The 13,261-nt window shown below is 38.1% G+C and overlaps 2 protein-coding genes across 2 annotated transcripts in view; one reads left to right on the forward strand and one right to left on the reverse strand.

Moving 5' to 3' along the window:
• The window catches only part of GLRX2 (glutaredoxin 2), a 140,796-nt gene that overhangs the window by 84,026 nt on the left and 43,509 nt on the right, over positions 1–13,261 (reverse strand). The gene's annotated exons all lie outside the window — the stretch shown is intronic.
• Positions 1–13,261, forward strand: part of CDC73 (cell division cycle 73) — a 102,730-nt gene that overhangs the window by 75,157 nt on the left and 14,312 nt on the right. Inside the window, exons 11-13 of the mRNA XM_068199548.1 lie at positions 7,905–7,962; positions 10,974–11,009; positions 11,412–11,499. Of these exons, the coding sequence (XP_068055649.1) occupies positions 7,905–7,962; positions 10,974–11,009; positions 11,412–11,499 (182 nt within the window). The remainder of the gene's footprint in view (positions 1–7,904; positions 7,963–10,973; positions 11,010–11,411; positions 11,500–13,261) is intronic.

Consider the following 13,261-nt stretch of genomic DNA (forward strand, 5'->3'; position numbering starts at 1 on the left):
TTTCTTACAACATAATGAAATATATAAGCATGGTGCTGGGATTGCTAAAGCTGGTGAGGTACAGAAGAATAATATTAAAACTACTTCTTAGTGAATAGAAAGGAGAAGATCACATCAGGATGAAGTACCACTGGGAACAACTGGTGCTGGATAATTTGTTGAACAAGCAATCATGAAATAACCCAAGGTCTTTTGATAGCTGCCCGTGTATTAGAATTCTAATCCAGCATCCCCTGTGTTATAGCAATGGGAGTCAGTATAAGCAGGGGAAAGTTGGAAAGAGCCTCAGCAGTTTCTGTTGCATTGAGATGTTTGACAGCATCCCACAAAGGTATTGAGTTACTTGGGTCTTGATTCATTTTGGGGATTTTTTTTTTTTTTGATAAATTTTAATGCAGAAGTCAAGGGTCCATCTGTATTCATCGAGGCACCAGCAGAGCTTTTAAAAATATTCTTCTCGCACAAAGCATTTAATGAGTCTTTCCAGAAGTTGCAAAGGAACCTTTCTGAGGTCACTTACACCTCTGTTCATGTATTGCTCACTGGGTGCAGGTGTAAGTGGGGTCTTCCTGCTGCTCTGTACTGAGCAGCATTTTCTGTAATGTAAATGTGACTATTCCCTTGAGTCCCATTTCCAAAGCTGAATCTGAACACAAAACCAATAGTGCTTCTTTGTATGTTTGGAATTTGCATGCCAGTTGTGCTGTTGGGCAAACGGTTTGCTTGAGCCCCATATTCTGTGATATTTCTGATAAAAACCACTTCCTGTGAGTGCCCAGTGCCTGTCCTTAGAGGCAGTATTGGAACTAGATAGTTATGAATATGTCAGGTTGTAAGTTAGAGACTCAAACATGAGCCAATTGCAGGAAATCACAATTAGATACAAATTCCCGTTCTGTTGAACTGACGTGTCCTGGGCTGATCGTGGTGTGCAGAAAACCAATAGGGTAGAAACCTTTACACCTTTAGAGAAAGATGAAACAACCCCTTGATACTCAAACTGTGCTTCTCAAAACCCTCCCTGGCTGCCAAGTAATATGTGTGAGGCTGGCTTAGATAACTAACCCAAAGGGAAGGAAGTCTAAGCAAAAATAATGTTTTAATGATAACTGCCTTTATCTTTTCACTCAGTTCATGGAAATGAATCATTAAAATGAACGTAGGGAGGTATAGACAAGCCTTTATTTTTCAAACAAACAAACAAGTCCTCTGGAGTTCTCAGGATTAAGAGTTGTTTTTGATGAAAACAGCTTATCCCCAGGAAAATGGAAGAGCTTACATGTTTAATCTTCATCACCAACATCCCTCTTCTGCTCAGAAATTGCTATTTCTATAGCAGCAGTTTGAATTTATGTGACTGATGTAAATTCAAGACAAAATTCTTAATTTTACAGATATTCTGTGCAGGGATAAAGGTGGGAGGAGCTCTGGTACACTTCTGAGAGGGCTCTTCAGAGGGGTTGGATAGCTTAATTTTGGGAATAATGGTTTTAAAACATCTCAGTAGTTGTGGCTTTGATTAATTATTTTCAAAAGCTTCTCCAGTGATTTCCATTATTGTTATTACTGCAGCTTTTCTATATGCTTTTGTCCCTAGCTGCTCACTAGTCACTACAGTTTTCTTTTAGTTTTAGTTGTGATTTGGTTTGTTTTCTTTGCAGAACCAGAGTATTTCCTAAGATATCAATAAGCAGTCCAGTTAATTCAGTCACGTTTAAAGCTAATTTCTTTTGACCTGGTAATGAACAGGAAATTGCAGTGAATATTTTTCATTCAGTGACACTCACTGCCAGGCCTAGCCTGCAAACACCCATCAGTTCTGTTTATCATGTTTAACAGTGTCAGGGTTTCTGAATTTGAATAATCTTGCCAGTTTTAATTCTGTAATGAGTTAATAAAAGATGAGATTTGTAAATCAAAGTTGAATTTGCATGGTGTGGTACAAGTGTTAATGTTTGTGTAGTCCCTGGGTGGAACCAGCAGAGTTTTATTTGTGCCACCCTCCCCTGGTTCTCCTTTCCCCCCTCCTCCGTCCCTGTAGTGCTGTGCTCATTCTGATTTCCCTATTTTGTGAAATTTGCTATAGGTACTTGAATATTTGGAAAACAGTAATGAGGTTTCCATTACCTTTGTAAGATTGACATTGAGTTTTGTGGCATGAAACTGAATTTCAGGATTGGAAGCCTTCTATGCTGGATAAGACATGACCTTCAATAAAATACAGTTTAATATAGTACACTAAAGGTTGGACTCAATGAGCTTGAAGGTCTTTTCCAAATGGAATGATTCTGTGATGAGTTTTGTATTTTGAAATAAACATGTTCTGTATATTTTTTTATCAGTCCTCTTTGTCTTGTCACATCAGTCTTTTTGGTTGTCCAGGTACGAAAAAGTGAATCTATGCTGTTATTTTCTTTAGGTAGTTGGTATGAGAGTCCTTGGATAAATACTGGTAAACCTTTCTTCTATTAAAATTTGTTCTGTAAAAATGTCTTTAATTCTGCTTAAACTCCCACTCTCCCTTCCAGAAAATAAGGGAGTTGAAACAATATAAACAGTAGAAATGACCTTTTCATTAATATTGCAAACAATGGAAGTGAAAGTAACTATAATATTAGAAGTTTTTGCACAATAAATTCTATTTTTTACTGTATAGTTTAAAATTAGGAAGGCAGTTAAAAGGTTGCAATTTAAGTTTGTCTTTTGGGACTGCATGCAGATTTGTGTGTGCATAAAAATATGAAAATAAATGATACCAGTTTGTATAAATAAAATGATGATGTGAAACACCAGTTAAATTATTATTAAAATTTTCTTGATGCAGACAGAAGTCAGTGAATTATTGTGAAGGCTGCAGAGGCAGAGCCACTGAGTTGGATTGTTTTGCACGACTCTTTGAAAGGCTTGGATTTTTTTCCAAGGCTTCTATGGGCTTTAAATTTTTTGAACAAAGCTCTATGTTTTTAGAATCCAATTTATATGAAATAGATGTTTCTATCAGGCTCCAATTAGGGCATCTGGACCAATTTTTAGATACCTGCTTTGAAGTCAACCCTTTGTTTTGGCTGTTTGTTCATACATTGATATATGCAATATTTAATTTATAGAAAAAAATGTATTCTTTTTAACTATGCAGTTGTTTTAGGTTTTTTCATAGTTCTTTAGACTGGCTTTACTAAAATTTTCAAAGGTTCAATACTTTAAGTCAGGAAATGATAATAAGAGTTGCTGGTAATTAAGGTGAGTTTTTACAGTCTCTTGTACCTCAAATTGAATAAGATACATTGAAGCCTGTTCTTAAAAATAATTTTACAAGCTTGCCATCCACATGTACTTCTTTTCTTTCTCTTTTGAATCCAAGTTTTGCTGTGTTCCTCTTCACGAGCAGAGCTGTCTTTGGGTGAATTCTGTCATGGCTGGAAGCTACTCTGTGTTTTGCATGCAAGCAGTTGCTAACACTTCTTCCAGAATCAAATGTTACTTTTTGCTTCTACTGCTTCTGGGCAGGAGCATGCAAGCTACCCAATAATTTTCAGATTTTTTAGTGAAATACTGGGGCTAATTTAAATATTATTAAGGAACAAGATAGTAATTAAATGTACCAAATTAAAGCCACAAGATAGCATCAAATTGTTGACTCTGTCCTTTGCTCCTAATTTTTTTAAAGGTCAAAATACTACAGACTCTTACAGAGAAACCAGTTGGGAAAGGGAATATGCAATGAAATAGATCTTCCTTCCACCATTTGAACCTGTAAAGGTGGCATAAGACGTCTCTAATAATTTGGTTTTAAACAGGAGAGTTTATTTTCTAAAGTGCAGCAGGAGTTACTGTTCAGGCAATTTTTCATTCCAGCTGGGAAATGAAGTTAACCTAACTATGGATGTTAATGCTCATTTAGACCTAAGAAAACCACTAAGTATCTAAAGTATAGGAAAATAATAGTTGGGTCCTGATTAATCTGTCAGGTAAATATTGGTAATGGGTAGTTTTTGTTAATTAATACACATAGTAGCTGTTTTTAAAAATTCTTATTTTTAGAAAGGTCAGAAAAAGAGGTTTAAAGAAAGAGATTTTAAAACCAAGAGATTTTAAAAGGTGTCTAAAAGAAAACAAACAAACAAACCCCCAACAGCCACTCTTAGGAAACTGAAATGCAGCCATGGCTGTACTAACCACAGGTACTGAGCTGTTTTCCACTCATCCATAGCTTTGTGAACCCAGTATTTTTTAGGTGTTTAGGTACAACAATGCTAAATAGCAAAAGGAATACACTAAACACAAAAACATTGTTAGGCAGAGATATTTTGAATGTCTGATATGACAGGGAACACAAGCACTAAAATGAATCCCACAGAGAAGCAGATCCAGCCCTGTAGGGAAACGAGGCAGTGAGGCTCAGGAAAGTATGGAGCTGATTACATTCTCTGTCAGGTTGTTGCTCCTGAATGGTTAAAATGTAAATCATAAGTAAACTGTCTATATATAACCTTCTATGGTAAATTAGCAAAGTAAACCAAGTAATATATTTTTGATTAAAAAACAACGTTAAGTGGTTGTCTTAAAGAAGATTTGTATTTTTCAAATTACATGGTTTTGTTACTAAATTAGTTTGAACCTATGAATATTCATAATATACTCCTTAACAGTGTCAAACGGCTTATGCATGAGAATTAGGTATGTCATTTTCGAGCAAAACTGTCTAAGTATTCAGAAATTTTGAGGAAATGAATGTTCTTTAAATAGCTAAACAGTGATTTCTGCTGCTTGTGATGCTTAGGGTACAGCTGCACAAACAAAAGCTCCATTAGCTGGAGTTGGAATTTGCAGCGTGCTGGTTACTTAAGAGTAACTTTTAGATTAAAAATTTCACATGAGAAGTTTTGAGATACCTTTGTGTGTGCTCAGTGAGAAATAACTCTGGCATTTACAGGGAGTGCGAGTGTGCAAACCAGGAGTTGCCTCTGAGTAGCTGAGAGACCACCAATCACCAGTAGCACCCCCTTAGTGTAGTTGGATGAAGCAGCTACAGTTACTCTGTCAGATGAATGCTCTTCTTTGGGAGAAATCCTGGCATGGACTTCTCTGTGGTTATACCTGCCTTAAGAGCAGAGCTTGTCTTGAATCAGTGTGTTGTCATAGGAAAAGCTTATATCTCTTATCAGAATGCTTTTGAAAAGCAGTAATTTTAAACCCAAACTTAGCAGGACAAAGGAAAATACTAACAAAATGATCCTGCTAATGACTTCCATACTGACACCAGCTTTTCCTTTCCACTGGCAGGTCTTGTCAACCAGCACAGCTCTGTACTTCTCTTCTTTTCCTCACCTTAGTAGTATACATTTCTCCTTACAAATCTTCTGAGACATGTGGGGGTGAAATATTGATCAGAGTTTCTTTTGCTACATTGGCTGCAGCTTTTACAGAACAGGAGGTAGTGGTTAGATCACTGAAAATTGTAAAAAGAGAAGGGGTGTAAATCACCTCCAAAGGATTCATGGTACACCTTCAATCAGGTGACAGCTGAGCTTTGAGGATACCTCAATATCAGCAGTTGTGAGCTGAGGGAGGTTCATTCCTGAGATTATCATAGTCTAAGGTATCAATTCATAAAACTAAAAGCTATGACCTCCATAATTTATTGATTTGCAGAATTTGGTCTTACAAACAGAACGGTCATAGGCATGGAAGTGGTATTTACTCATTTAGATGAATTTATTTCCTACTATTAATCAGATATTTTTATGTGATTTTTTCCCCTGTACTTTGTTTTCCATTTGGGGGGGTTTATTTTGTTTCTTTCAGTTGCCATGTTCTCAAAGTTTTGTTTTAGGCTCCTGCACTAAGTTTCCCATAAATCGCTGTAGGGCAGGCCATTCAGAGGAGACCATAAAGAACCCCAAAAAAGATAATTTGCCAGTTACTTCATTAGGCTCAAGCCACTGGTTTGGCTTTGGTTCTTACTTGGTTATAATTATTCACAAGTTTCTCTGCGGCAGCTCCTGGTTGCCTCCTTCCCTGCAGGGTGTGTTTGAGACATGGGAAGCGCTGGGTGAGTGGCAGAGGAGGCAGCGAAGCTGCACTTTCATAGGGGTGGATTCCATAGGGGTGGAAGGAGGAATGAAGGTGTGGGACAGCACACAGTAATGGTTGTGCATCTAAACTGGATTTAGAAACTTGAAACTTGGCCTTGCAGGAGTTGATGTTTCTTTAGTTTGGTAATTTCCTTTACATTTCATCAAGTACTGTGAATTTAAGGAAGTGTTATGGGGGAATTCTTAGTTTCTTCAAAATGAGTAACTAGTGCAGCACAGAGTCATTCTTTTGATACAGAATATGGTATCCTTCTACAGAAAAAGGTGCAAAATGTTTTATTTTTGCTTTCTTGGAAAGTGGAAGTAAAAAGAAAAATGCTGTTTCTCAGTTGCAAGGCTTGTCTCAAAGGTAGTCAGCCTTTCCTGCTGCTCTTCCTCTAGAGTGTGGTAGTATTTTCATTTTTATATTTTTCTGAGTAATTATTATGGAAGGACATTGGCAAAAATACCTTTCCTCTGCTGCTATAAAAGTAAGTCTTAAAATAACAGGTACTGACTCAACTGCCCTACATAAATGTTGGTATTTCAATAATCAGAAAAGAGTACAGCAAAATTTGGGATAGACCCATTACGTGCAGTGCAGGGTTAAAGCCTTATACTAAAGATTAATGGGAGGTTGTTTCCTGTAAAAGTTGCAAAAGCTGCTCAGTGCACCAAATACCAGCTCCAGCTTATTGTAACTAATCATGGATGGCTTCACTAACGCTCAGGGAAGAGAGGCTTTGAGTAAATTTGTGTTTTCTATGGGCTTGTGTGGGAGCTTCTATTTGTACTTCAGAGATCATGAGATAAAGAGTTTTAACTTTCATCGTGGAAACTTAAAAGCAGCTCCTCTAAGTGTTATTTAAATCATGGAGTGAGCCCTCTCATGAGCTTTCTTTTATTTTGCATTACAAAACACGCTGTTATTTATGCATGGAGATGGAAGTCTGATAATGCCATTGGAGTCCTTTCCGACAGGTTTTTCTCTGAGTGGGATCTCTGACCTTTCTCAGTGTCTCATGCTTGTAGGATACCTCACATCGTGTTTAAGTAATTTTCAGCTACAATCCATGGTTTCATGTTAAAAAGGTTTTTTTCCTGTCAGCTCTGCAAACAGAAGTGGCTGGAATATACTGCAGCTTTTTAGCATGTCAGTGCTATGTGTTATGTTCAGTGAGGTTTCTCAGCAGCAGCCGAGTGCAGAATTTGTTCTTGCAGGAATTGTCTTGCTTTGGAAGCAGACATGTGACCTCGCTCTTCTCTTTGGTGCTTTGTTGACTCCGGGGAGTTAACAAGAATAAACAGTAGTGCAGGTCTTGTGTGTGTTACATTAAGGTAATTGGATAAGGCATGAGCAGAACTAATTATCATGAGAGTGCTATTTCTGGGCACTGAAACTCCTCAAGTCAGGAATGCATTGCAATTTCTTGGTCCTGGTTTTCCAGCCAAAGCATAAGGGGATCTTGTTTGGAAATTTTGACAGCCAGTTGCTTATATTTACATTACTAATTCTTGGTGAAAGTGGTAGTAGGTAAAATGAAACAATACTATAAATAGGAAAGGTTTCTTTGAATGTATATTAAAAAAACAAACCACATGATTGGTTAAAATGCAAGACTGTAAAAGATTGAGGTTGTTTGTCTTCCCTAAACCTAAAACAGGATCTCTAAAGAGTTTGGAATATTTTCCCTATTTTCTTCCATCTCTTTAATGGAAACATACTGCTCTCATTATCATGGTACTTTCTGTACCTCTGTGTTCATTGGAAGAACTCATGTACCTGACACAAAGCTCAGCTGATAACGTTGCTCTTCTGTCTTTTCAAAGGAAGGTGCATCTGCTCGAAAAACACAAACTCCGGCAGCACAGCCTGTGCCACGACCAGGTAAGGTGGCCACTGTCACACAAATGCATGAGTTTTGAAGACATTCTCTTTAGAACTTTAGTTAGCTCAAGAACGAAGTATAAGTCATTTATTTCTGGCCTTTAACTGTGCGTATATTGGAAAAGACCCATAGCCTTTTGTTTCATGTTATACCATGGGACTTGGGGTTGTTCTCTTCAGTGTGTTGCCCAATCAGCCCATTGAAAGGATGCACTGCTGAAATTAAAAAGTCAAGAACTTCTCTTGGTTGTGGCCTTGGTATGTCACCAGTTAAAATTTCACAAAATTTCCACTCGGATATCTAACAACAGCTGGTTAATACTCCAAGGATAAACAACTTAAACAAAATAGCTAATCTCAAAGAGAGATATATTATTACTTCTAGCATTAATGTATCAGAAATACACAGTTCTCTGAATATGTTACCATTTCTTCTTCACACTTCTTAAGCACATATCTGTAATGGGGTCAAAATCCTCAACTGGGTTTTTATTTCCCATTCAGTACATTTTTGGATACCAAGTCCATTTATCTGTCAGATTGAATCTTGAGTTTTGATGCAGTGATGGGATGATAAATGTACTTTGTTTAAATAAGAAACCCTTAGGATGAATTTTTAGAAGTGTGTAAGACCAGCACATGAGAGGGACAGTGTTTGCAAACTGATGTGCAAATTTGGCCCTGGTTTACATACTTTTGAGAGTTTAGTGGTTTGGTGGAAGAAGGTCTCAAGTGAAAGGTGCTATTTCAGGACAAGATGATGTTATGAAGATCCTGGCAACATTCTGGGGACCTTGGAAACAAAGCTACCAGTTAAAATGAATATACTTTTTCTAGAAGTACTGCTGGAATACTGTATATCCTTGTTGAGACTCTAAATGCTTGCAATGTGTGCCTTGCTAATTCCTTGAGATTTGTTTGCAGGATTTAATGCTAAGACTTAATATTGTAAAGCTGCTTCTTCCTCCAAAATCCATTCTAATATTGAATGTTCTCAGCATGCCTAAATGCTGTTGTGCACAGATTCTTCTGTTTGGTTATTTTGGAACTGGAAAGGTCATGCTGCCTGTCATACTTATCTCACTAGCCCCGTTAAGCATCCTAATGCAGATGGAGTTGACAGACAGCAGTAGGAAAAGGGTAGAAGTGGCAAGAAAGAAATTGTGACTGAGTTGTCACAGTCCCTGCTGCTGGCTGTGACTTCCTGGGCATTTCCTGCCAGCAGCGTGGGGTTTGTACATTGTAGAGGTGACACTGATGCTGCACTGCTCTAAGGCCAGCCCCATCCATTATCTTGCATCAACATTGGAAATTGAAGAGAGAATAAAGAAGACAGGTGTAGTCAGAAGAGGTTTCTCTTTCTGCCTGTCCTAGGATATTTTTGCATTTTGATATTTGGATATTTTAAGATTTCAGCTGTTCTATTCTTAGCAGTTAAAGTAACTAAACCTGCTGTTTCCAGGAGGATGCTGCTTTGCACATAGGAAGCATTAGTTAAATTAGGCTAAACTGTTGTACACTAGTGATTTGGAGAAAATACTTGAGGTGCGCTCTTAAATTACATTTTTGGCACCATTTTGCATTACCAACTTTTCTCCTAACCTGTCTTTGTACAGCTATTTAATTTCTTACAGATGCTTATTCTCCCTCCCTCTCCTTCTGGTTTTGATGTTTTTTGCCTTAAGACAGCTGGCTCTGCCCATAATTTCAAGAATATTTTTACTTTAAGGAGATACCTAGATTAAAAAAAAATAATTAAAAATCACTGGGTAGGTAAAGTTCATGTAGTTCAATATAGTGTTGCCAATTATATCTGTGCATTTGACAGTGTCAGGAAAAGATAATTAAGGATATGGTCTCAATATTTCAATAATGGCAAGTATGTGCTGTGAATATTTATACTGTTCTAGGAAGTTTCTGAAACAGTTGGTCATAAATAAACATGAGCAAGCTGGTGCTAAGCAATTGGAAGTCAATTAATGAAATTTGTCATGCATAGTAGCAGTTGAGACTTGAGTTAGTCTGCATCAATCTCTCTACTACTCACCATTTTCTGAATTAGGATAAACATGGATGATGATTATCAAGTGCTACACTTCACTCCTGCAGTTAGGGCTCCTGAAAACTGAACTGTAAAATGTTTATTTGGGGAACCAGGTAGGTCACCTGGTCACCAGCTAATAGCACCAAAGTGAAGAAACAAAGAGGCTTTTCCACTCTTGGAATGCAGTGTCTACTGTACTGAGGTGGTCACAACTTGGAAGATTGAAGGGGAAACATTCTACTGGAGAGATGGGGGGCAATTCTTTGGTTTCTACCAGTTCAACAGTGGTTTTGTGGGTTTCTTTGGTGGTTGGGGGTAATTTTGTTTGTGGTGGGTTTTTCTCTCTCTTTTTTTTTTTTTTTTTTTTTTTTTGGTTGCTTGGGTGATTTTCCCTCTGAGTGTTTCTGGCTCATGAAGACCTCATGTAACTCCACCGGCAATCCAGAATTAGCCTGAGTAAGCCTGAAATTCAGGTTTTGGTTGTTGAAAGTTCTATATGTGTTCAGGATAGCTAAATGCCATGGATGTCATGTGCAGTAATAACTACTAACGAAAAGGTGAGGTGTAGAGATCAGTTTGTTGTAAAGGTTTTCTTGTTGGTTCAGCACTACTGAACTGAAGATCTACAAGGAGCTTTTTTCAATTTGCTGAGAATTTTTGTCCATGGTGTTGTGTCCTGGTCTTTTGTGGAGGATGGAGGGGGGATGAGTAGCTTCAGTAAAACTGGGAGAAATTGACTCAACTTTCCTAAGTTCTGCTTCAGATGGTCAAAACCTGTTTGTTTTCTGAATACTCAAACCCAAATTATAAATCCCTTCATCTTAGTATCTTGCATCTGTAAAAATGATCTAGTGACCTGTAATGTGACTTCCCTACTCACTCCTGCAATTAAACAGATGCCTTGCAATGACATTTGGAATTATGTCCTAGTCATTCTCCTGTATTTTTGTTTGTTTGCTTTTCTCAGTTTCTCAAGCAAGACCACCTCCAAACCAGAAAAAAGGTGAGTCAGTTTTAGTTACGCGATCTGTTTCAATTTTGTGTGAATTGTGCCCACTTTTCCTTTTTTTTTTTTTCTGACACTACAAGCAACAGTATAAGCAAGCAGTGGGATATATAGCATGTATTCTGTCTAGCATAATAGCATTTTATTTTGCTAAATATGGGTCCCACACATGTTGAGAGACTCGTGATACAGAGATCTGCTTTTTTGGTGAATGAAAACCTTTACTTTAGAAAAGCTTTACTATTATTTTCCTTTACTATTTTTTTATGATTGGTACCTTTTAAGCAAGAGTTTTATGTACAGTTCCTTTAATGAAAAAAGCGGGGAGGGGAGGAAACAACAACCAGAACACAACAAAAAACCCCCTCCAGGCAAAGTCTAACTTTATTATCTCTACAGGATCTCGAACTCCCATAATCATTATTCCAGCAGCCACGACTTCTTTAATAACAATGCTTAATGCAAAGGACCTTCTGCAAGATCTGAAGTAAGTAGCTGATTAGAACATACTGTATAACAATTTGTTTTCAGATACAAAGTCATTCTAGCACCTAATTAGTGATTAAGCAAGAGGGTTCATTTACTCTCTTGTGACAAGGTAGTTTTACAGACCAGAGTATAAAAGACATTAATTCCTCTTGACTAGTAGGAAAAAAGCAAAAACCTAATTCAGAGTTTTGGCTCAGTTGTGACCTGTGGGCAGATTTGGGAAACTCTTGCAGTTGGAATGCGTGCAGTGGTTTTCTTTGATGTAACATCTGTGCAGCCATGTGCAAGTGAACCCTTCTCATGGAAGAAGGCTGAGAGAAGCTGACCAAGGGAGCTCCTGGAGCTCAGAGAAAAGATTTTGGGAAAGGACCACAGTTATTGTAAAGGAGGAGGTGACCAGATGGGCTGTATCAGCCAAGCATCCCAGCTGGTTGTGCAAACAAAAAAACTTTTTCTCAAGTTTACATATTGCCATTAAGTATTGATGCAAATGCATCCAGGGAAGTTTCAGTGAGTGACTAAAACTTGTTTATCACATCACACATCCGATTCTAAGATTTCATTCATTATGGGTGAATGAATCTTTCTGCTTGTCCAACAGATCATGGTTTTTAGACTTGCCTATCAGTAAACATCAGGTAATTTTTTTGGAAACAGTCTTTTTCACAGAGAAATACACTGTTGTCGGTTGTCTGCAATGGTATGTCCAAAAAATTGAGGCATCATCTTTTTATCACCTCCAGCACTCATCTTTCATGATACTGTTACCCGGCTTTTTATCCAAACCAGGCTGTGGTGGTGGTACAGCTTCTGCTGGAGCTGCCCTAGAATTGTTTAAACCTGTGCTCTGAGATCCCAGGTGCCTTCTGATCAGCAGCTAGCTCCAGTTCCTGTCTTAGTGCCACAGGCCATCTAAGGTCCAGTGAGTGTACTGGCCTCTCTGTGTCTCTTCTGAAATACTTCGAGGGAAGGCTGGCTTTTAACATTACAGTTTAGTGTGCAAGCAGTCACAGCACTGATTTAATTGGATTAACAGAGGGTGTTGTCTGTTTATGTGGGTTTTTTATATTTAGGAAAAAAAATAGCCCCAGCTTTAAAAAAAAAGCCCTGACTTTTACAGCTGTATAATTTGTGACTTCCTGGCCCAGGTGTACCCAGAAAGGAGTGGAGTGCCTGTGTAGTGGGTTGATCGCTGGCCAAATGCCAGGCACTCACAAAAATCATCTACTCAGCTTCCTCTGCTCTAATTGGAGCAGAGGAGGGGAAAATAACCAGGTAAACTAAAGCTTATGGGGTTGAGATAAGGATTAGGAGAAAATACTTCAGGGGCAAAACAGGCTCAAGACTTTAAAAGAGTGTAAAGAGTGTAAAGAAAACTTTATTAACAGAATTAAAAGGAGATTGAGAAGAACTAAAATAATCCTTTAGAACACCTTTCCTCCCCCCAGCCTCTATCTATTTCCCACTGACACCATAAAGAGACAAAACATGGGATTTTGAGTCAGTTTACCACTTCTAAAAAGAAATCTTTCTTCAGTTTGCTTAGGGAGAGGAGTCTCTTCTGCCATGCCACAGAAACAGTTTCTCATGGTTTTAATTTTCACAAACAGCGGCCCGCGGGAAATCTGCAGTCCTGAACTCCCTCCCACATTTTGGTAGTCTTCTCACAACTGCCCCCGAGGGTCACTGGCTTATGGGGTGCAATTTTTTAAGGATGAGCTGTTGTAGTATAGAAGCAAAGGTTCTCTTCTTCTGTCTCT

This window comes from Anomalospiza imberbis, chromosome 9, assembly GCF_031753505.1.
Source record: "Anomalospiza imberbis isolate Cuckoo-Finch-1a 21T00152 chromosome 9, ASM3175350v1, whole genome shotgun sequence".
Taxonomy (NCBI): Eukaryota; Metazoa; Chordata; class Aves; order Passeriformes; family Viduidae; genus Anomalospiza; species Anomalospiza imberbis.